Source organism: Aquila chrysaetos, chromosome Z (assembly GCF_900496995.4).
Source record: "Aquila chrysaetos chrysaetos chromosome Z, bAquChr1.4, whole genome shotgun sequence".
NCBI lineage: Eukaryota > Metazoa > Chordata > Aves > Accipitriformes > Accipitridae > Aquila > Aquila chrysaetos.
The window spans coordinates 11,486,435-11,511,811 of record NC_044030.1 but is presented as its reverse complement, the minus strand read 5'-3'; the positions used below and the strand labels follow the sequence as shown (position 1 = coordinate 11,511,811).

The window sequence follows — 25,377 nt, the reverse complement described above, 5'->3', positions numbered from 1 at the left end:
TGTTAGTGTCTTTAAGACTCTCTAATACTCTGTCATGAAGGGTTGCCCTCAGGTTCAAAGACTATGTGGGATGCACACATTATGTATTCACCTGCACTCAGTTTCCTTATGCTGAAAAGGCAATAAACAATATATTAGAATTAGTTATCGGCTTGTTTATAAACTAAGTGTTTGCAGTTCAGTTCCCAAAGCTGTAAAATGTATGTATGTGAAAACAAAAACCTGATCTTCAAAGCTGCTTATGATATAAGAAGTTAGTCAGGAGACCTGATTATTGATGTTATGGCCCAGGGTGGAACATGCGATCTACACACATTCATGCAGGGAAGGCAAATCAACTGACTACTAGTGAGTTATTTTAACATAAGGCCCTGATTTTAGGTTTGCAACCACACTACATCTGAAGTTTCACTGTCTGAAATTGATAAAAACGGGTGTGACTCAAGGAGAGGTTTGCGGTAGATGCTGGATCGTTTTTACAGCCAGAGAAAGCAACTAGCCCACCAGCTCCCTTGCTTGGGTTGCAAATGAAAGGGGCTGAATAGATTGCAGCATGGTATCCCTTGGTTCTCATCATGGGGATTAAATATATCACGGTCTTAGAAATCTAGAGGATTTTGCACAGCCATCCTCTGCCTTAGCACTGCTAATGTTTTGTCTAAAAAATCCTTGTCAGTTTGACAGAAAGAGCTAATTCTATGCAAAGATACTTTATGATTTAACTGACACTAGTATGGTGAAAATCTATTTGTTCCCTGGCACCTCAAAATCTTTAAGCCAAGTATCATGGCTGTGATCCAGCTGAGCCTTTAGTATGAAAGTGCACTCTAAGCACATGCATCATCTTATCAGATGCAAGCACTAGCATAACTAAGAGCCATCATAACAGAAATGTTCTCTGGATTGCATACATAAGGGTTTGTCTCTTCACAATGGGTGTTGAATATCCTCTTTGCATGTACTTTTCATTGTTCCTGATCTTGAACAGAAAGCTTCTTTAAGAAATTTTTTGCAATCAAGAAAGTGGGAGCAAAGGGAAACAGATTAAGAAATGCCCCTGCAAATATAAACAATGACAGTTTCAAGTTACCATGAACTTGTATACAGTCTTTCATAAGTTTGCATAGTGAGGTTTGTTCTGCATTATTTTTGGAAGCTGGGTGGGGTTCCTCCTCTGTCAGACATTTCCAAATCTCTTCTGCTCTCTGTACAGGGCTCTCAGGCTATCCCATCTCTTGGGTGGTATCTCTAGGTCTGTCTGCTGTTCCAAGGCTCTGACCTAACAACTGTTATGTTTAAACAGTGCCTCTGGGAGTGAGCTTTCCCCCTCTGTCTCTCTTTAAGATGGGTGGGAAACAGACTTTCAGCTCTCAGATATCCACTGTGCTCTGTTCTTGCTGACTCTGTCCAGGTTAGCAGGATGCACAAACACACTCGAGAACACAGCTCCTGCAGTGACAGGCTAGATATGGCTTACAACAGAACATGTCCTGCTGCATTAGTAAGTGGCTTGTTCTCTGATAAACTGTAAAGCTGCTGTATCACATTTGTTGTACTTTGAGGTACCTGAAGGAAACAAGATTTTCCATCTTGGCACTGTTGAACAGCCATGATAAAAATATTGACCTGCTTACAAGTGTGGAAACATTCCAGTTATGTAAACAGCAGAGAAATACTTTTTTTCTCTGCATTCCTAGAGTAAGCTGGTTTTAGCTTAGTCCATAACTTTTGTGTCCGCTGTTCTCTTTGCTGCCTTCACACGCATAAACTGATTTCTTTAGAACCACAGGCTGTTGGCCACTGAAACAAGGGGTTTCAATGCATACTCGTATAAGACAGCAAAAGATTTTGAAAAGACATCGAGTTACCAGCTCCAAAATGCATTTCCAAAAGAGTAAAAACTGGCATGCTGGGTGAGGCCAAATGCTGCTTTGAGCAGCATTCATTTCCAACAGTGGCCGCTAATGACAGCTTAAGAAAACCATACAACAGGACCAGTTAAAACCTCTTCTTTTTCTTCTTCTTCTTCTTCTTGTAAAAAGTCTCAGCTTCCAGTGTCTAACAGTACAAGAACTTTCTGGCACAGCAGCTACTGAGTTTAGACTTGAAGTATTGAGTTCAATAGAGTTTAATAGCTCTACATAGTTCTCTTCCTTGAATCTACTGAACCTATTTTGACCCATTCATATCACTGTCCTCTGCAATATTCCACCCTAGGTGAGTTTCACAGTCTAACTTGTGTAGCATGTGTAGTGGAGAAGAGGTCAAAAAAGGGGGAAAGAACTTATTTTTGTTGGTTTAAATTGGCTGCCTCACATTTCAAGTCTGTTGCCTTTAGCCCTTGAATTATTAACAGCAGTAATTCTCAATCATCCGCACTTATGCTTCATATAGTTGCATTGTCAATCATCATGTTCCTAGGAGCAAGAGTTATTTCACACATTTGATGATTCTTCTGTTCTTTTGTTTAGTTTGACTTTGAGATGAGGCAAGACAACAGGCATATAATAACATTGATGTGGCTACATGACAGGTTCATATAGGGATGCAATGCTTTTTATTCTGTTCTCTTGCTGTATCTATAAGAGGAAGCTGAAAGGATTCCTTCTTTTTTTTCTTTTTTTTTCCAACCTATACAGGGGACTTGAAATTCATGAAGTGCAAGAATACTGTCAAAACATAATGCACAGTGTGCTCTGTTTTTCTGTTTTTTCTTCATTTGGATTGGACCTCCATCTGGACCACAACAGCAGAAAGCAGGTGGAAATTACGCTTGAAGTAAAAATACAAATCTGGCAGTCATCTGGATTTTCATTTCTTCTTCAGCTCAGGCTCATTTCTTCACTTACCCATTCATGAATGCTCTCTGTCATGTACATTGCAGCCAGTCAAATTCTCCATCCATCCTACTAAACCGACTGCACCCTGTTAACAAAGATGTCATAAATTTGCTGGTTCATTACATTTTGAAACTCAGCTTGAATAACTGCTGTACTTCTAACCTGGAGTGCAACTGCTTCACCTTGTCTTGATTCTTTCAGATGTACTTCAGGCAAAAGAGAGAGAACAGACAGCTTAACTCACCTATTTGCTAACTAGCATCAGCACAGTCCTCAAAGTAAGGCTCCTCTGGAATTCCAGAGATAGTGAAAGCCCCACATAACTAAACAAACAGCTCAGAATAATAAACTGATCCACACAATTTCCTGCATTGTCTCTTTGGAGTCAGTGGCCTAAGTGAGCATGAAAAAGACAACCAGCTCAGCCAAAAAAAGAGATACTGCCATAAAACAAACACTGCCAGAGCTGTGTCAGCTGCAGTGGGTGTTATTTCACCTTTTCAACCTGCAATCAAAATTGAGATTACCAGGAAAAAGCAGCTGTCCAGGAAGTTTGATGGATATGGGTGTCAGATCATGCTCAGAAGTAGCAGTTCTACTTTGGCCCCAGCATTAGCATTTCTTCCATAAATAAATTGTGGACAATACATTATGAAAGCCTACTTTTCAGATGCACACCAGAGTTTCATTTGGCATAAACATCTAGAAGTGGGGGCCATGTTCTCAAATGTTGAATACTGCACTCTTCCTACTGAAAGCAGGGAGAGCTGCAGCTGTGGGTGCCCTACTTTGTGTGATGGAGATTATCTGAGCAGCATGTAGCATTACATATGCACCTGTTTGCACTAATGATTGCAAAATTCATGGATTTGTGGAATGGCAATGAGATGCTTCCTCCCTATGCCTCTCCTATTCCTGTTGGATTTTATTTTCAATACATGACAAAAAAAGCTGATCCCTTTTCCAGTTTGCAGCTGAAGTCTGATGCTTTCTTAAAATAGTAATAAATGCTCATTTACTACAGTGTGTTTGGCATTTGGGTATAAGACAGTACACCTGATGCTCAGCTTAAGCTGACTTTAAAGGACTCTGGACATCTACATAATGCTGAATGTTCACTAACAAGTTTATAAACAAAGTCAGAAGAACAGCATGAAGCCAATAGACCTGCAAGACCCTTGATCCTGTTTCTATCAACAGATATGCTTGTTAAGTGTTTGGTAAGCTACTAAGAACAGCTGTTGGTCCATTTAAAGAATCCAGCAATATTTGTATGGAGTAGCTGGCCATGTGAGAGGCACAGCCTTCATTCAGGCTCATCTGGGTGTGTACATGTATGGAGCAAGATTAATTATGTAAGCACTCCTTATTCATCATACTGCTGCCCTGCTCAGTGCAAGCAGTTGTGTCCAAAAGGTCAAAAAGACAACCTAGCTGTGTTATTTCCCAGCCTCAGAGTAACCACTTCTGCAACCTGAATATATCCCTCAAACTTTTCAAGTGGTCTTAAATATGGGCTTAAGGTAGCAGACAGAGATTGCATGTTTCCCATGGCTCTCTGGAAAAATGGTGTGCTAGACACAATATAAATTTTAAAATATTTGGAAGGCAAAAGTAGCAGAGTGTCCCAGGGGATGACTGTTTCACAACAGCTCTCAAGGTTTCAAAACTTGTTTTCAATGTGTGCTAGAAGAAAAACAAAGCTCTTCCAATGATTTCAGGAAGCAGAATCATGACAAAATGGCTCTCCCCAGACACAGAAGTCCAGGGCACACACTTCCCACCCCTCAGCAGCAAATCTGTCATGTTCGGTTCAAGAATCCTCTCAGACTGTATGTAAGACTTTATCTATCAGATTGTATGTAAGACTTGAGCACAAAGAAAAATTATGTTAAGTGAGGACAGTATTTTTTTTATTTTGAAAGCCTTTGGGTAAACCTGGTGGTCAACCAGCCCTAAACCAAGTGTCACCTTGCGGATCTGACAGAAGCTGAATGCTCCACCACAGAAGCCCTGACCCAAAGGCCAAGGTGACAGCTGAAACTCTTTTAATAACTTTTCTAGGCTTGAATTTTTTTGTTGTACTTCTTAGTCCTACATTTATTGCCCAAAAACAACTCTTCCTGTTTCTCTTGCCAAAAAAACCCAAAACAGATCCTGTGGTGAGGAGTGCATGTAGGAAAATGATGTCAGAAGAGCAGAGCCATAAACTTTCCAGAAAGACCCATACTTTTCATGCTGCTTTCATTTGTTCTTGAAGTGTAGGAGTGCAGTGAATAACACATGCATTTTGTATGTTCTGTATGTTCTCCATGTTCATCTGTGCTACGCCAGAACCTTTACTGGTGAAGTAAGCATCTTGCCATTTAACCTTTTGTCACAACTATGCAGGCTATTTAACAACCCAGGCCAAGGAAGTTAAAGTTTCTAGGCATACTTGTGCAGTGATCTTAGCATTTTAATTTATAAGTGGTCAAATCTTTCTATATTCAAAGCACAGAAAAATAAATGCACTTTCCCATTTTGCTTCATGTGACTGTTTTAAGATTGTTTTATGAAACAATAACCAATGTGACTTTCCAAGGTCATGTACATGTTAGTGACAGAATTCAAATATAAAATGTCAATGCACTCTTAATTAGGTCAAGATGTCTGAGCAAAATTCCTTCTCTCCGAAGCATCCTTTTTTTTCATGTGTAGAATAATTAAAATAAATGATGCCCATGAGAAAAGCCATGCTCTATCATCAAAATCCCATTTGTCTAGATAAGCTTCAAATCCCTCCTTGTTTTGCTCAGATAAAGTTCATCTGTCTTTATTTGCAACTGATCTGGCTTTGCTTAAGCTTAGTGTAGTGGGTTGGGGGTTTTTGTCTCTATAGCCTCCATGATTAGGTTTACATCATTGAAAAAAGGAATCCTGAGCCCCTTCTGTTTTCCAGCTGCCCTCACGCTCTTTATCTTAACCTTTGTTAGTGACCTTATAGGCCTCTGTATTTAGCCATCCTGAAGAAGCAATAATCCAAAGAGCCATCAACAGGCCTTTCTTCACCCTGAGGTTGTAAGGTGAGGCAATGGTTAGATGGCAGGGAAACACCACACTTTTCTCATAGGTATAGCAGTGGACAGTCCACTTCACTCCAGCTGTGCACTGGGGAGGTGGCTTGAGACAGGCAGCCGTGCCAAAGACACAGGAAGAGGATGAAATGTTCCAGTATTTATTTTTGTAATAGATACTTCAGTTCATGTTCTTCCTTTCCAGTATTTACATTAGAAAGTACCTCCAGCCCCACTGCTTTCTATGGGATAGTTCATGAGTAGTAACCATATCCACACATAATGGTATATTCAACACTGAAAAGGATGGTTGGCACTAGCTTTTAAAACTGGAAAAGCACTCTCCCTTCTTCCCTGTCATCTGGAGTAAGAAAACTAGCCTCCAAACCTAAGGGCAACTGTTTCCCTTACCCCTCACAGCTTTCCAAGAGTTCATCATCCTTCTACTCTGGACCTTTCTGAGCTGTTCTCTGTGGAGTTTTTTTCCCCTAAGTTTTAATACTCCAGAAGGATGTTCCCTTATTGTAAACTTTTAAATGTGCTTGCAGGAGAAAAAAGCAGAAGTAAATAATGAAGGGGAAGGGATGAAACAAAGAAGAAAAAACACTTTCTTCTTTCTATTTAATGGAGGGGGAAAAAACCCTAATACTCAACTAGGTGCTAGCTACATTTGTTATTCTTGCTTGCTGGTCTGTAAGGTATGCAGCTGGCAAGAAATTAATAAAATTTAGTACATGAAATTAGCAATTTTTAAACCCCACACTACTGTTTTGTGGAAAGGAACATTTTTGTATTCCTTTACCCTTCCATTAAGGACAAAAAGCAATTTCCGTTATTACCTCCCTTTCAGTTCTGCAAACTTTACTTTGGGAGTTGAAACTTTCCACTCTTTTTCTAAATCCAACTATTTAATGACTTCAGTGTGAATCTGAGCTGTCACTGAACTTGGCTTTGATATTGAGCTTTTTATCATGCATGTCTTTCCTGACCAAGGTTACATACCTGAACTGGAGCATTAAATGCATAAGGCATGCTGGCAACTCCTGCAGCTGTGAACTTGAGATTGCATAGGACAGAACAAAGGAAAGAAAAGAAATTGATAATTTTAGTGTTCATAAATCTATGGGAGTTTAAGAAACATGTGCAGTACCATAACTAATATTTTTTTAAGGACACAATAGTAGTAAAACTTATTTTTAGAATTCATGCAGCATTAGGCTTCCTCTTCCCTCTTGTCTACATAGGGTTTTTTTCAGTGTTTCACAAATTCAGGGAACTTTAAAAAAAAAGCATGTAAATATACTTGACACTTCATTTTTTAACATTAAAACTCTCCCAAGCTGTAATAAACAATGTAGATTTGTGATATACTGTATTCCTTTTTTCTTATATTTATTTAAATACAATGAGGTTACACTGCTAATCAGTTTATTTCTGCAAGTGGAACATGAAAACCTGCAAAAGTTCCTGGTCATGGAAACTGAAAAATTCTTAGAGGGAACAAATGCTTTGACTTTTTATAGTTCTTGAACGGCTTATCACCTAATGACAAGAAATCTCCAGGGAAAGAAAAGTTGGGGTGTGGGGGTGGTAAGAGGTCTGGAAATATGTTTGGCACCCAACTGCCATTTATTTGTTCCTCTAATTTTAAGTAAGTAGGATTTGTTCTGAATTTTTTTACCCAAATCACCATGTCTCCTTGGAAGTTAAAATCCTCATCAACAGTGACCAGAGAGGGAAAGAGAGAGAAAGTAAACTTCCACTAGCATGGCTCTAGCACATAGAAGCTGAGGAAAAAAGCAATCTTATCCTCAGCAAAAAGCACCATTTTGTGGTTGGGTCCTAGTGAAGCTGGTGTGTTTTAAGGTGATTAGTTTACATAAATGGCTAGCTGCTATGGGTACCAACTCTGTCAATTATCTTTAAAGAGTTTACATACACTGTGTTAATTTGGAAGGGCAGGGACAGTCATTGAGTCTGTCCATTCTTGAAGAGAAAGACATTGACAACTGTGTGTGCCCCATTACTTTTATTAAGTAATAAAATAATTGCTTCTAAAAATCTCACTCTTTCCTTTTGAAACATTGTGATGTGATAAAACCTGTAAAAACCTTGACCAGCTGTATCAAGTAAAAGTGAACCATGGGCTGGCACTTGCACATGCACAAACAAAACAATGTAGCAATGAAAAGGGAAGCAATTCCTGTACTTCCACAAAAAAAAAAAAAAAGTGTTCCTTGTGGAATAATTTTGCAAGTATGTGTAACTAATTGTAAATAAATAGGCAAACTTAGTGTTTATAAACAAGAAGCTTTGAGTGTAAAAGATATTTTAAGTTAGGGTGAAATAAGCCATTGTGTTCATTCACAAAGACAGGTTTCAAACCAATTACGTTCTCTTAAGACTGATGTCAAGGAAGATATTTTAGGGATTGTATCTAACAAGGAATTCTGTCATTTTCTTAGCTCTTTCTGTGAAGAATGGTGTCTTAAAGATGTGAACACAAATTGTCCCCATTTGCTTGGTGTATATACAAGAATAGTCTGGGTCTACCCTGAGTAGAAGCCTGTACAGGTGCCATCTGGTATCTGGAGACTTGAAGGAGCTCCTTGAAAGATCAGAATGCAGTCTGGTTATCAAATACTGATATGCTTAAAAGAAGGGGCAAAATCAAGAGCATATGTTTTGTGTGTACATACAAATGATCAGGAAGGAAAATGTAAACACTAAGTTTGGAAGGAGAACTGAAGCCACCAATAAGCAGGAAAGAAAATAACAGAGGACAGCCGAAGTACTTCTTTAGAAACAGCGCATGATCCAGGACCTTCATTTCCTACCTAATGGCTACCAACAAGCCCTGGTGTTTCCCTCCCAACATGTGACTAGGTATTTATAAAGGCTATTTATATCCTATTGGATATAAACAACTTCTCTACACTGCCCTAAGTGATTCCATCCCACATTTCTAATAAAAACATGTGCTTAAAGCTTCACTGCTATGATTTTAAGAGGCTTGATCAAAGTCAACTTGATTGATTCTCTGAGCAGTCCATAAGCCATGAGACTTTTATCGGGATCCACCAGGCTATTATAACTCATCTAGAAAATGGGGCTGTAACATCCCTGATGATGAAGACTGCAAAGCTGCAAACTGTAGCAGAGTCCAGTTGAAGCTGAGCTTGGTCATGCAGTGATATTTAGTGCATGACACTGTTAACAGCTCTGTAATGTGGAATGTCTGAGAATGAGACACTGCTGAAGCAGAACGAAGGTTCACTCTGCTGGCTACCCTCAGCTCTTCCCTCCCTAAGCGTATCTTTCCTTCCCCACAGCACTTGGTACAGAGAAGGCCTTTGTCTTCACCAATGACAAAGACTACACCACAGCAAGAGAATGGAGATCCTTAGACCAAATCTATCTGAAAACCTGGTGTCTAATGCAAAGTAAATCAGCGGTTGAAGTCACACAAACTTCAGTGAATACAGGATTGAAAGCCAAAATGAAATCATAATTTCTTTAAAACATAGTTTCAGTTAAGTGTGCCTAGAAGGACAGAGCACCAAGGCACACATAAGTAGAACAGCTTTATAAAATAGAAGAGTACTAGCACTGAGTTGACTAAATGTGACTCTCCAACATGACTTAATTCTTGTCCACCTCTAGTAATTTTAGTGGGGAAAAAAATAATTTATTCCTGTTTATGACAAAAATAGGCCTTGTACAAGATACAGTAAAATATACCCACCGAATTTATTCTGTGTCTTTTTCCCAAGATTTATCTATGAGTAGTAATAGCACTGAAGTATACAGCAGTTTTTTCAAAATAGTATGTGAGCTTTTAGTACAAGTTCTCCATTGACAAAAACTGCACTACTCATCTTCCACCATACACTCTGTAAAGAAGTAGTAATTAACTTCATTGTTTGCTTTTTTGGTCATAATTATCCTTACTTCATTCCCTATAATGAGAAAGGATGAAGTTCTTGGATTAGGAAAAGTTGGGATCATGAAGAAAAAGAAAGATCTGAATGTCCTTTAAAGGAAATTATGAGAAGCAGAAGTTGGCAGGTTTACTGATCACGATATTCATTAACATACTTCTCTGAAGATTGGGAATACAGAAAAATGTGTGAGAAACTCACTGTGCAACCCTTCAGAAGACATTTTCCCCTTATGTTTTTATTAAACTGTAAAAGTAATAAAATCTTACAAATTAATTTCCAAGTTATACAAGAGTTCATGAAAAAGGAGTGGTAATAAAATCTAAAAGAACAGGTATTTGTAATAGAATATAAGAACATGGCAACAAAATTAAAAAATGGTCAGTTTCTTCTTTTATTTCAGTTGAGGTTCATGCTTTACTTCTTGAGAAAGTTCATCTAATAGCAAACATCAAAAGCAACAGAAGTGAGATATGTCATATGTCAACTGAACTAGGTTCATCTAACTCCCTCTTCCTTTGTGGTCATACAATACTGATCTGCTGACACATGTGCAAGCAAATCTTTGTAAGGAGATAAAATACAAGACCACGGAAAAGGTAAATAGCAAGATATAGAGCCAGACATGATTACTGGTCAGAGTCCAGACAACGAGAGAGGGGAGTACACAAAGCATACAGTTCATCATGGTGTTGATGTTGTCTTCATGCACCAGGTGGGCAACCTTAGGGCCGTCACTTACATGGACATGTGTATGTGAAGACAGAAAGACAATTCTTTCCTTTATACAACAGAATATAGGTATAACATTTAGATTATTTGCTTCAGAGTAAAATCTGGGATTCTGAAATGGTGTCAACTACCATGGGTCCATTGGTTTCACTGATCTCCAGAGTTAGTCCAAATTTTGGGGTCTTTCTTAGCCCTTACTCTGGCAAAATTTCCATCAGTAATAAATGGGAATTATGCCTGCATAGGCATGGAAGGATTAGGCCCAGAACATTCAGTCTCAGTTTGAGTTCCCTGACATTTATTCCTGTTTTGCTGAAATTTTAGTATTATCTAGCTTTTGTTAACCAGACAGGAAAGGAGACACTTTGGACTGTTAACAATAAGAGGATATAAGCTGAATGTCACTTCCACCAGAAACAAATTCACATCAACAAAATGGGTCAGACTGCTAAGTTTACTCCAAACACTTTTTTGGTTTAACTGCTGCAAACACATACACCTTTAGTGTGATTTCAAGTGGGCGAGGGAGCCAAACCCAAAACACAGCATGTCTTCCTTTCTGTTTGCCTTAACTTCTGATAGGCTGCCGAAGTGGACATGGCAGTGTTGTGTGCGTGACCTCAAACAAGGGCTTGTGAGCTGTTGAGGTGCTGAGTGTACCTGCTGTTAGGACAGAAAAACTGCAGCAGATGTCTGGAAAAGAAGAGGACGGAGGCTGACACACTTCCAGCTGTCCCAGTATTGTGACATGACTGTTGGCTGGGATGTCCCAATGCTGTCCTCATTAATGTGTAAAGGAAGAGGTAACTGGACCTCCCTACCACTCTAGCTCTCATTTCAATTTTTTCCTGCTCAATTTTAACATACTGAGCTCAGTGTTAATTATTCCTGTTGTCCTTCAATTTACTGACAGAACTCAGATACTTTTTTCTGTAGGAGAAAAGAGAGCACATTCTCTCTCCAGCCTTGTATATTTTCCTTCTCTTGGCACTGTGTTTTTAAGAGCGCTTTGTCCTAGATGTGTATCATAGTAATTCTGAAAGCATTTCTATTTCTCATGTCTTCAGTCCTGGGTTGGCTTAATTTCAAAATAATATTTTGAGTAACGTGCATATGAACTCTCATACAGAGGGAGAATGGGGTTATATGAATATAATATGAGCCATACCAGAGTAGACTAAGGATCTGTCTGCATTTGAATCTTCTTTTTAACTCCCACATTTTAGGGAACAGTTTAAAGCTAGCCAAGTGTAGTTAATACTCTCTTAAAATTTGGGATATGCAACTCCAAGTGTTGAGAGACGGAAGAGAGACCTTTATACTGTGTTAAAGCATTGGATGGATTTTTATTCCACTGTTTTTCTACAGACAAACTTTTAGTATCCACTGCATTATTGTATGGCTTGGAGTTCAATTGCTTAGGTACACGCTGCTGCATGAAGCATCTCTTTTTGAAAGAGGTCCCTGCCATTTTCACTTAATGCCATGTAATCTTTGCATTGGAAACAATAGTGAAGTCATTCCCTAATCATCACCTCTGTTTTTGTCACAACTTACTATCTTTCATATCCTTTTGCCTATCACATCTCTTTTCAGTTATCTCTTTTCTAGCTGAAGATAATTTCTTGTCTGAGAGCAGTATTTTCATCATAGTATCCTAAATGAGTGTCTAACATATTTGATATTCATGGATGATACTAAAAGTTGTGTGGGTTTTCATGAGGAAGCTACATCCCTGGACACTGGAGTCCTTTCTTATCCACAGAGAACAGTCACACTTCTGCTTGTGAGTTTCAGTTGCAACAGGGAAGAACTGCTCTGCATGCCAGGTTGGATGGGGCTTTGAGCAACCTGGTCTAGTGGAAGATGTCCCTGCCCATAGCACGGGGGCTGGAACTAGATGATCTTTAAGGTCCCTTCCACCCCAAACCATTCTATGATTCTATGCCCCAAACCTTCTCTCCTTGACTCCTTAAACTTTGGTACCTCCAGAAATGACAGAACTAAACTCCTCATTCAGAAAAGCACTTTCCAAACATACTTTTCAAGACCACTTCTTAGTTCTTTGAGGGCTTTTTGACAGAGGGAAGAGAGTTTACAAATTTACTCTTACTCTTCCAGAGCACCATCCTACTTTGCTGGGTTAGTGCAGAACACATTGTGAAGCAGATATTCACAACAAGAATTGTTGTGAATTCTGTGCACTGTAAGCAAGCAGAGTCAAAGGCTGCCAGTGCTTTTGTGTTTCAAGGCTACAATACACAGCAAGTTTTGAAAAAGCAACCTGGAACAGCCTGTCTACCAAACCCATTTTTTTAATCGTGTCAGCCTATTCAGTAGCAAAAAATGCCCTAAATGGACTTCACCCTACAGACCTTGCCTGTATCTTTTGTCCTGCCACACCAGAGCTTTCAGAGTCTCCAGTTTCCCTGTATTTGAACCTGCCTTTTATGATCAAAGAAGTCTTCCATGGTTTTCCCTCATTCAATGTCTGCCTAGGTCTTTACAAAAATCATTCAGCACATACTCTTGGGTATAGAATATGGCAAAATATACTCACTTCAGCATGAATGCACTAGGCCAACAACAGACTGACTTTGTGCTTATGGACAAAGTACGTGTCATGAACTCTCATGAGCGTAACTTAAAAGTATATTCAACATCTGCTGTGCAGACAGACACCAGCAGATGTTTTGATTTTTCCTACCTTTTTTTTATCTTGGAAGCTATCCATATGATATTCTTAGTGTGCACTGGGCTTGTCCACAAGTGAAGATGAAATTCCTACGACTAAACTTTGTCATTGCCTGAATACTGCAAAGCAATATGAATCTTGTTTTTCTTTTTTATAGCTTGAACTAATAACCCATGGCTTGGATCATTCAAATGCTTGTTTGCTCTGCTGAAGACTAAAACACCCAGACCTCTGCCTGAAAGGAGAAAATTTTGGCAGACTGACTCTTCTCCTCCTACGTAATAACCTTTTTTCCGAAGTCATGTGGACAGACATTTTGCCCTCATTTAAGGGCCATGTACTCTCTTCAGTCTGTGTCAGAACTCCCAGAGGTGTCAATGGGATTTGCATGTATAAATCAAAACTGACTGCCCTCATTTTGTATGTGTTTAAACAATTTATGTGGGAATTCTGAACTTCAACTTTCTAGCCCTGAACAATTTATCTTAAAATAATTAAAACCAGTGAATTATTGCTATTTGAAAGGCCTGCAAAGTATCTAGCCTAGCTTTTTAATGAAAAAACAAGTGATAATTTAAGAGATTAATCTCTTGGTTTTCTATTTTTTGAGAGTACTTTTATTTTTACAGAAGATTCTTCATTTCCTCCATGCATGTTCCTTCATGTTCTGTTTAAGACAATGGCTGAGGCCTAAAATGTCCGAAAAAAACCACTCCATTTTTATGACCAAGATCTTGATTGCCTAGCTTTGCTACCTCAGTGCCAAATGTAAAATACATCCTGATCTCTTCTCCATGCTCCTTTCACTACTGCCACTAAAAAAATATTCAATAGTAAGAAACTGCTGAGGCAGTGTGTTCCAGCAACACATCCTACAGTAGCAAGCTCTCAAGGGCAGACTCTGCTCTGCAGCAAGACTGCAGTCCTGCCTGGTCTTTGTCATGGTTTAGGGGCAGTGAATGAAAAACACAGCTAGAGCTATAGGCAGGTGAGGCACTGGCAGCACTGGGAGGTGAAGTTTCTCACGGGTGAGGAGAGAACTTGCATTCCAGGACTTGGGAGCTGGGCCTGTTCTCTCTGCCCTTCCTCCCAAAAGGTACAGGAGGAAAGAGGAAGAAGCAACTTCTCAAAGCCCCTTCCTCCTCTTCCTCCCCCTCTCCCAGAATAACTCTGCTGCTTTCATTTAAACCGTGAAGACTTTGGATGTCACCTACCAGGCATTGGCACTTCTCTCCCAGTACCGTATTAATGGTTCCCCGGTGGCAGATCTCAGAGGTCATTTTCTGAGAATGCAAGTGTTTCTTCTCTCACTCTGTAAATACTATTTCTGCAAGCTTTGCTCCTCATACAGACTCTTAAACACCCCCGGCTGAAATGCTGCCTGACATTTGCAAAGGGATGTGAACAGCACAGAGCAATCCTGTACCCTGCCAATGGCTGAAATGGAAGAAAGAAGTCTGGCTCTCCTGGCTCCATATTGTGTGAGGTTTCCCCAGATGGACGCTGTGTGCTTGAGCACAAAGACAGGCTTAGAACAAGATTAAGTAACATCAGGTTCTGATTGTTCTTAAGCTGTCATTTTATCTCTAGTTTAGATAAAATTTAGAATGCTGCAAGATTCCTACAGAAGACTTAACATTTCAGTTGCAGCTGTGTTTCCACTGTGGCACGAAGTCACCAACAGAGCATCTTTACTGTAAAAAAAAAAATGACCTGCATTCCTCCAAAAATTGTAGGGTATGTGATACTGCGGCGTTGTCTCTGCAGGCACAAATATTGTGTGGGTTGAGTACAAGGATGTATTCTGTCCAGCTGTATTTGGGGGAACACAAAGGGGGAGGAATATAATGCTTTTCTTCTCCATATTTGGAAAGATGCTTGGCCATGTTTCATTGAGTAACTCAACCAAAAAGCTATTTGGCTAAAGGACAGCAATCCTCAGACTGTTTGTTTGCAGAAGGATTTTTAACTGGGGGTAAAGATTTCCCTTTTGTTTAGTAAGCGGGGTGGTGTTAAATGACCATATGATCTTGCGGGGAGACAGTAAAGAATTACTGGAATTCACGAAGTCTGTGGATTTTAATAAGACAATTAAAGAGATACAGGAATGTGATTGTAAAAGCAGTTGAAGTGCTGCTCTTAAGCTTTCCTTTTCAGGACCAGTCAGCCCTCTCCTGTCACTTCACAAAGGCAGTTTATTCACAAGATCTAGTGGTTTTTGTTACCTGCTGTTTTGTAATGGAATAGAGTCATAGTCCAGCACCAGCTTCTTGTGCACATTGTCATCAGAAGCCACATGAAACCTGCATTTTCTGTTCAAGTAGTGAAGCCCAGGGCAGATATTTTGACCTTCAGGGATGCTTAAAGTGGGAAAAACTCCTTCTGCTCTCCACTTCCCCATCTGCTACAGATCAGTATGAACCAAAGCACAAATAATATGCATGAATACAACAGGGAAAAGACCATCAAAAGCAGAGGGCTTAAGCGCATCAACATGGAAAGGATTTGTAAAGAGCTGGCAGGCAGGCTTGGAGAAGGCAATTTCATTACAACAGAGATTTCCCCTGGAAATGGTGCTTTCAGAAAAGCTTAGTGAACATACAGCGAACAGAATGCTTGCTGCTTACACACACAAAACCTCCTCCACCATCTGCAAGATGACTTTTTCTCTTGCAAGCATAACCCATGGATAAATACCTTCCTGAGGATTTCACAGGTTGAATCCAAGCTTTTTAAGTTTCAGTTTATTCCAGAAATTATTCTATAGTTTTCTGAAATCACATCAGGAACACACTGGAATACTTCCGATGCCCTCACTCTTTCTCTGATACCATTAGATTGTGTTTATTCCAGATGCTGATGCTAACTTCTCATAGTATCTTGCAAGGCTTTATTTGGCACTTCCTCTCTGCACAACTAGGTTGAATGCCAATGATTTTAGAGAGAGTTACCTGTGTTATACAAAAGTGAGAGTATATGAGGAGAGTTATTCACTACTTACAGGTCACCGATTCTTTTTGAAGTCTTTTGCAGGCTAATTATCCATGGATTGAAAGGGAATTTCCCTTCACCACTTCAATTTTCCTGGATTTTGCTTCACATCAGTACCATGCTAAGATCTCAGTCTTGCATCCGCAGTCAGAGCTTTGCTGTTCACCTATATACTCCTTTTCTACTGTGAACTCCCTGTGTGACAAATATATTTACATCTTGAATTGATGACTTCACTCTGCTGCCCTTACACATACAAATACTGCTTTCTGTTGAACCAGTGAGAGCTTCTGTGCAGCACAACTGCAGGGCCTGCGTGACCTAGGAGAACATGTATTTTCACAAATTGTGCGTGTATCAAGGGCTAATTTATAATTGCCCTGTTATTTCTTGCATTCGCAATTCTGATAAGATTGCTAAGATTGAAATTAACTGCTATGTTCTCACAGTTAGTCATACCTGATTGCAGTCTCCCACACTGGCAATACAGGACGCGCATGTGAAAACTGGCCATTGACACAAATTGTTCTTCCTTTGCTAAAAATGTTTCCAACTCACCCTCCTTTCCTTTGCTTCTGAGTCCTAAAATGTGTAGCATTTATAAATCTAAATCTGGTGTTACAAAAACATGGGGAAAACAAGGGAACTGACAGTCAGCTTTTCAACACAGTAAACCGGCCTAGAGAAAATTACTTGTTATGACCTGAACACTCAGGAGCAAGAGCAGCAGGTTGTAACTGCAATGATAGACTTCAGGTAGGAGCACCTTGCAGAAACCAAGCATTCCTCCATTTCCACCTTCTCTTCTTGGCTATACCTTTCCATTCTTTTATTCTGGTCTGTGCAAAGACCGACCTGATCTCTAGCCCAGTACAATGTAGACAAAGAGCATTTTAAGGTATACTAGTGGTGTGACTCAGACCACAGTGAATGCAATTGTGGCACCATTTGTTCAATCCTCCAAAAACCAATGGTACAAATCAACTTGCCGAGGATTTCAGTGGTTGTAGCAACTTTCAGCTACCCCTTTCAATAGAAGAAGTTGCCTGTTACTACAAAGGAAAAGCTGAGTAGCCCAAGCGTGATGTTGCAGCCTTTATTTCACTGTCACATGAGCAGAAACAGTTTAACTGATCCAGCCCATCAGCGCACATCCTTCAGTACTAAAAGTACTCTTTACATGTGCCTCTGGAATAGTGTCCAATTGCTATCTTCTCTTCAAGCACTAAGTGGCAAAAGTATACCTAAGAAACAGATTTTTGTGAAGCTCTTAGACTACTACATAAATGTAAAAACGTGGGAACTTTATATCAAATGCATCATTTGGCTAATTAAACTGTCACTTAGTCTCTTGTCAGTGGAATTTGAGTATTGCTGGGAAGTCAAAGGGATGGTATTGGATCAATTTTCCATCGGCTGACATCCCAGTGAAGAGTAAATAATTCAATTAAATGTAAATGTGGGGTTTGACTTGCAAATACACCAATGTACCTGTGTATTCCATGGCACTGTGAAAAGTCAACAAAAGTAAACTAAAGCAGAGAGCAGGACTAGAAAATTAATAAAGGAAGGAAAAATACCAATGAAAGGCAAAGAGTTGCAATCAACAGGTTTACGTGGCTAATCTATCCCAAGGGAATTTTTCTGAGACAGTTACTCCTGGAAATGGACTTGATTAGATAGAGAACTGTTTAATACTAAACTAGCAGCTAACATGAACCCAAGTTATTGCTTCATAACAGTCTAGAGAATTAAATCTGTACAGAGGTTGGTTGAAGGGGGAGTGGGTTCTGAATTTGGCCAGGAGGTTTCTTTGGGAATGTTTCTCTCTTCCAAAGTGATTCACAGACAGCAAGACAGCACGGGAACCCTTCCAAGCAATGGCTTGTAATCACACACTTGGCTACCAGAAATTTTTCATAACAAGCACAGAAGATTATTGTCACTGCCAGAACATCCACGCATATATATATTTACATGCACACGTAAATGTACATACGCAGGTGCTGTCCCTGCCTTTCATGCACATACCCGTGTGCACACTCACCCCATATATCCAGACACCTCACGAGCACTTCAGTGAGACACACATCAGTAAGGTATTGCTACATCTTCGAAGTTGGAAAACTGGGTCCACAGGCAGATGAAGTGTCCCCTTGAACAAGAGAGGGAGACTGTGACAGAGCCAGGAGCGGGAGCAGAGCACAGCCCTGTCAAACCCAGTCGCAAGCGCATCCTCCCCGCAAAACGAAGGGCTAAATTAACCACGATTAGTTCAGCACGTGTCGGTGCAAGCAAGCTCTCGCTCCGTCCCTCCGAGGGGCAGCTCCAGCTCCCGCGGCGGCGGAGCGGAAAAGGCGCTCCTCGGTTTTGGGGGGGTTTTCCGCCTTTCCCCCAGGCTCCGGAGCCCGGCACCGCGCCGCTTCGGCTCGGCGCGTTTCCAGTCACCGCCGGGCGCCCCCCCCCCCCGCTGCCGGGCTGGCTCCCGCCAGCCGTTCGGGACCCATCGGGGCGGGCCGGGGCGGCGGGGGGGCGGGTCGGAAGCGGGGGGGGGGGGGGGGGTTCGTTACCGAAAGGCGAGGGGCCGGGGCGGGGAGGGGGGCAGCCGGGAGGGGGGCGTGCGAGGGGCAGCGCCTCAGCCGCGGGGGAGGCCCGCGGGGGGATTAAAGGGCGCGGATACCTGAGGGGGCCGGCGGGCAGGCAGGCAGTGAGCGAGTGAGCGAGGCAGGCCGCCCCTCCGAGGAGAGAGGAGGTGGGGCGTCAGGGGGCGACCAGCCGCTCTCCTCCCGCGGCTGCCGGCGTCTCCCCGCGCCCGCCGCCCCGCGATGTGGCCCCTGGTGGCTCTCTGCTGCTGGGGGGGGCTGGCGCTGTCGTTGTCGCTGTCGCAGTCGCCGTCGGCGCCGCAGGGCCGGGCGGGCGGCCCGCCGGGCGCCTTCTCCCGCGCCCCCACCTTCGCCTCGCCCGCCCTGGCGGCGCCGCCGCTGCCCGACACGACGGAGAGCAAAGTGGAGAAGCTGGGCCGCGCCTTCAAGCGCCAGGTGCGGCGGCTGCGGGCGCGCAGCGGGCGGCTGGAGCTGGTCTTCCTGGTGGACGAGTCGTCGAGCGTGGGGCCGGCCAACTTCCTCAGCGAGCTGCGCTTCGTCAAGAAGCTGCTCTCCGACTTCCCCGTGGTGCCCGCGGCCACGCGCGTCGCCATCGTCACCTTCTCCTCGCGCAGCAACGTGGTGCCACGCGTGGACTACATCTCGCGGCGGCGGCCGCAGCAGCACAAGTGCGCCCTGCTGGGACGCGAGATCCCCGCCATCGCCTACCGCGGCGGCGGCACCTACACCAAGGGCGCCTTCCAGCAGGCGGCGGTGAGCCCGGCGCCGCGGGCGGGAGGCCGGGGGTCGGCGCCGCGCTGCGCGGGGGGCTGGGGCGCCTGGCCGTGAGGGGAGGTGAGGCGCGCGGTAGGGTGGGTGGTGAGGGGTGTGGCGGCGCCGTGAGGGGTGCGGTGAAGACTGCCGAGGGCGTATGGCGGCGAGGCGAGGCCAGGCGAGGCGAGGTGCGTGGCGGTGAGGCGAGGTGCGTGGCGGTGAGGTGAGGTGAGGTGCATGGCGGTGACATGAAGTGTGCGGCGAGGTGAGGTGTGAGGTGTGCGGTGAGGGGCGGCGAGGCGAGGCGCGGGGTGCGTGCGCTGTGGCGAGCTCTGGGCAGGGAGGCGAGCTCTGCGCGGCAAGGCATGTGGCGCAGCAGCGGGTGGGGTGGTGAGGCGTGGTGGCTTGGTGCGCGGCGTGCTGTGCAGTGTGTGGTGTGGGAGTGTGGTTCTGCCTGCTGCGCGAGGGTGTTTGGTGTCGAGGGGTGTAGGGCTGTATGGTGGGACCTGGAACGGCGTGGTGTGGGATGCGGCATACTCTGGTCTGGGCAACTAGTCGCCATCTTCCCGTGCTGTCTGCGCCTGCGGCCCCCATGTTTCCTGCTGCCCTTGCAAACAAATGTGTGAAATTCACTCCTTGACGGAGCATGGAGCCAATGTCCCGATTTCAGAAGTGATATATATGAGTCAAGTCTGGCATCTGAAACGTCTGCCTTGTTTCTTGGCAGCGGTACTTGGGTGCCCGATAGCTGTCAGCAGTCAGAGATACCTACATACTGTCGCCAGGTGACTATTTTAATTGCTTATGACTGACAAAGGTGCCCTTAAGCTGTGCATAGTATACCAATAAATAGAAGCATGTCCAGGAACGTTTCCAGACACTGGAACACGATCATCTCTGGTGTTAAGTTGTTATACAGTCCCATGGCACAAATTTGGTCGAGGCAGCTCCTGGGCGGGCGTGTGTTGGCACTTGAGGATGCTGGGGAGGTTTCCCCCTGGATGGCCTCATAGACAGCCAGTCTGCTGTGGAAGCTTTTTTATGAGGCTAGACCGGGCTGCTCCTTGCCATTTGGCCTCTGTGTGCAGGAGCATTCCCAAAGCAAGTCTAGTCTTGTGTTATTTTTATGTCTAATTTCTGGTAGTGTCCTGTAACTGAGCATTGGGTGTGCTTCTTTTGAAACATATTCCACACTCTCGTTTGAGTTGATAAGTGAGACTGTAAGAGGTACATCTGTGCTGGGCCTATGAAATTGGCAAAGATTTCTTCTTCACATTTGGCAGGAGAAAGGCAGACGTTTTCTAAGATGCCCAGAGTTGCACATGGAAAACCTGCTTTAGGAAAACTCATCCCTATGATAGATCTTCCACTATGAAGTCAGGTTTCAATATAGATCCATCCCAGGGGTGCTGTGTGAAAAAGTTAGTGATGTGCGTTAAAAATAACCATTACAAACAAAACATAAGCTTAAGAAATACCATCTGTGTTCTTGATATGGAGTCTTGAGTAATCATACCTTTGAAATGAAATTTAAAAAAATCCCCTTCAGAAACCTACAATTTAGTTTCATGAGCCCAGCTAAACCTTATGAATACAACAGTATCACTGTCATTTTACACTGTGGTCTCATAAGAATGTGGGAAGAAAAATATTCACGTGGTGGCAGGGAGAATTGCGATAGAATGACAAAGTTAAATTTCAGGCTGCTGGCTGGCTCTTGGTTAAAGATACTGTATTGTGGTTTTGTTCAGTACGTCTTCTTCATGTGAGACAAATTACAGCTTCAGGGAATACTCTCCTTTCTAGGGACTCTTAAGAAAATGACTGTTCTAAGTGTAAAATACTAGTATTGGGATAAATCTAGAGAAGTATTTTAAGTATTAACAAAATTGCCATTCCCTCTGGACTGTTACACTGCTGTCCTTTGTTTTGAACTGTCTTTTGGTACAACCATAATTATTTCTTCTTTCACTTTCCTAAAATGTCTCTTTTTTGCTTCTTACACTTTAATGTGGGATTTCTTCTGCTTCTAACCAGAATTCTCTGCTTCTTTTCCAAAACCAAAAGTGTCTGCAAAACATGACAAACTCCCTGAAATAGTATCAGTTGTGTGTCGTAGTAACAGAAGATGAAGGAAAGTGCATTGTTAGAATAATCCCAGCATTTAAGTCATCATGCAGCACTTTTCATTGGTAGGTCTCAAAGTGATTAATTCAAGTCTGTGACAGTTCTACGGAAACTACGGAGGCAGAGAGATAAATGAATTCTGCAAGGTCATCAGGCCAGTCAGGGGCTGACCTGGGAAAGTCAGGGAACAGGAGCAAGATTTAATTAGCAGTTACTGTCTCAGAACCTGTGGCAGCAAAACTCAACGTTTAACATCATCCTAAAAGCAGAGCTACTCAGTTTGACAAGCTGTTGCACATCCATGTAGTCCATCTTTTTTCAAAAAATAATGGAGTTCTCCTTGGCACTGCAGTTTTGCATCCTCTCCAAAGGTGCTTCACAGAGCAGTTTATTGCAGAGTTTCTGTGTTTTGTCAAAGCTGTCCATGCTTACCTTTGCCACATGAACCACACTTTTGACATTCTTACCCAGCAGATTAAGGATAAATTCTATGAGGTGCATGGAAATACAAAGGATTACCACAACAGACAGTGGCAAGAGACAGCACCCTGATGAGGAACGGTGAACTGCCATCAGTGTTCAGTTTCATGACTCTGGGATTTCATGCCACACTTGAGCTAGCAAGTGTTAGATATATTTGCTGATGTAAAAAAAGCCTAGTGTTTTTGTTACTTTTCTCAGTGATCAAGGTGTCACAGAGAGCATTTCTGCTGCCAAGGTCTTTTTTCCAGAGCTCCAGAGTCAGGACTTAATTGCAGGTTTGGGGAAAAAAAAAACAGCCAAAGCATTTTGCGTTATGTTCCAGGAGGGAAATCTATTGGAACTACATGTACTAGAAACTTCTTAGGCTACCTTCAGATTGCAGGAATTTGATGGTGAGTTTGTCATGCTTGCTAGTTAAAAACCCCCAGTGAAGGGAATTTTTTCAAGCTTGGATTCTGGCAGTCAGGTTTATTAATATTTCAGGGTCATTTTTATTTAGACATTATCACTGTTGAGCTCATCTACACACATACTAGAATGTTTTCAAAGGTAAGTTTACTTTCACCAAAATGTATTTTTTAACGTCTGTAAGAAATACTCCTTACACCTTCCTGCTCACTAGTAAAGTTTGATGGCCTCCAGCCTAGCCTTACAGCTGCTATAACTTTTTATCCTTTTTATTTGACTACTGCTATTCATATTTACAGGTTATAAGAAGTCTCTGGTTTTCACTTCACTTGTTAGCATATGAGGCAGGAGGAGAGAGGACAGTAGCAAACTGGGTACCAAATCTGGACCTTTAGAGAGTACCAGTCAAAATGCCTGTATACTAGATGACAGCTGTAGGCCGCTTTGACTGTAACACAAGATATATCAAGGTCTGCTTCATGAGGTCAGAGTAACAGCTTTGTTGCAGATACTTTTTCTTATGTTTTGGATTCCCAGGATGTTAGCTTAGTTCACTGATTGAGATACAAGATGCTACGGTTCTCACCTTATGGCTGAAAGCTGTAGCATGAGTGAGAATGAAAATTTATTTGATGGTATCTTCCATGCAGTGAAATCATGTATGGTTTAGAGTATGAATATGTCTTCTATGGTATTTACAGTAGTTAATTTTAAGATAGGGAAAGAGTTAAGGTATGAAGTAGTTCAGAATTCAGTTTAAGGTCCACAGAACGTCCCTGAAAGGACACTAATACCTGTGGCTTGAGACACTTGCTCTGTGTTTAGATTGTGCATCTTAGGAAGAACAGATGTTGAGTTATATAAAACATACTTTGCATAACAAAATATCTGTAATAGCAGTTATATAGAGGTATTAACTTCTGCTTGTGTCCAGCAATCTTTCTTTTAAGGCACATGTACACAGTCTAAGAAAGGGGAAGAAACTAAGCTCACTGGTTCAAAACTCTTTGGCTTCAGTTTTTCACATAGTGAGTTGGTGGGACAGCACAAACTACATGCAGTTTATGTTAAGCAGATTGCTTATTGCACTAAGGAAAGCTGCAGAGCTGTTGTGACAGCAAGGAAGAACTGAAGCAGAACTGAAGAAAGTACACGTTTAAGCAAGTGTTGCTGCTGCTAATTACAGAATGCATCTAAAGCCCAAAGAGCTCAGTAGTGTGATGTGCTGAATTTCTCAGCTGTAGGCACCTGGATTGGAGCTTCTGATCCTGAGACATAACCACTGCTAACAGCACCCATTGCACCTCATGGGAGGGATGTGCGTTTACTGCCAGATGTGTCATGAAATAGAAACAAGGGGTTGTTGTACAGCGGTGGAAGTTGAATGGTGTGTTCTTGTCTCGGCACCCAGAGTCCCAGTTACATATGTGCCAGCACTGATAGACTGTCTTTATTGATGGACACTTCAAACGTCCTGAAGCTGCACTTACTGTTGTGTGTTAAAAAATGGAAATACAAATTATTTAAACTACTCCATGTGGCAGCCTCTTGACAAAATAATAATAGCTGCTTTTAAGAAGACAGGCTTGTTTCTGTCTTCCAATGGAAGTAAAATGGGAAGTACTTCCCTTCAAAACTGAACTTGGAAGTTGTAGGTGTGCACTGCTCTTGAGCTGAAGTCAGAGGTAGCACACAACCAGCCTTAAACAGACAAGTTAGTCGTTTTAAACAACCTGGCAAAGCAGTAGCTGAGGGAGGCGTTGGGAGTTGCTGTGTGTTAGTGTAGTAATTGTTGCATTAAAAAGCTGGGCTTTTTGCTTTTGTAATTCATCTTCACTCCATTGAAGTCAGTGGTGTATGTAAGTGGAAGGCCTGTCTCAGCACCTACAGAATCAGGTGACACGTTTTCTGAGTATCTGGTCTTTAAAATCTAGCTTTTGTATCTAACCTGATCTTGAGGGAGCATGGTGAATGGCCAACCAGCATGTCAAATTCAGTGTTCTGTTGTCCAATTAACAAACATGAAAAAACTAGCCCTCAAAAGAATGTAAGCACATATCAGTTTAGGATAAACAGTTCTGATGCTTATTTAATGCTTGTTTAAATAAGTAATGGTGGCTTCGTTTCTTCTGTACATCAAAAGCACAGAAGTATGAGATGCAGCATTGTTACCCACAAGAATAATTGGCTTTTAATTTCGATGCATTTTCAGATTCAGAATCTCATCTTGAAATTAAAGCAAAAAAATAGTTGAAGCAAAGGAAATTGAAAATCTTTACTTACCATGTAAGTGGCTTAAATTTTTTTATTTGAAAAAGGTAGCAGCCTCCCAATGAGAAGATGAGCATTTAGTCATGCATGTTGTCTGTTTATCAAGAATATGTTTATGGATTTTTATTCCTACGACCTCTGCAAAATCAGCAGCTAATAATGAGAGAGTAGCAGATTCTAGCCTCTCTCTGCCATTGTACTGTAAATATCTGATGGTGGCTTAGGTCAGTTAGAGCTAACTGACTAGTTGACAGCAGTGGGCCTCTTTTAAGTTCTGATGTGGCCTTGGAGTCCGTATTAAAGATTACGGTGCTAAAAAATGAAGTCAACCTGGTTTACCTCTGTGGTCGCCTTTGAAATTGCAAAGCTGGTAGTTAGCGATTACTGAGCAAATTGAGAGTGGAGTTCCTGTCAGCCATCATTAGCATCAGCTCTGAATCACCACTTTTAATCAGTGTAGCGTTTGTGAAAAGTACT

General features: G+C 42.1%; 1 protein-coding gene across 3 annotated transcripts in view; it reads left to right on the top strand.

Annotated features, from left to right (window-relative positions):
- The first annotated feature begins 18,930 nt into the window (after positions 1-18,930).
- Positions 18,931-25,377, top strand: part of SVEP1 (sushi, von Willebrand factor type A, EGF and pentraxin domain containing 1) — a 128,269-nt gene continuing 121,822 nt past the window's right edge. For all 3 annotated transcript variants that reach the window (XM_030005186.1, XM_030005184.1, XM_030005187.1), the window contains exon 1: positions 18,931-19,611. In XM_030005186.1, coding sequence (XP_029861046.1) covers positions 19,081-19,611 — 531 coding nt within the window. In that variant the 5' untranslated portion in view covers positions 18,931-19,080. The remainder of the gene's footprint in view (positions 19,612-25,377) is intronic.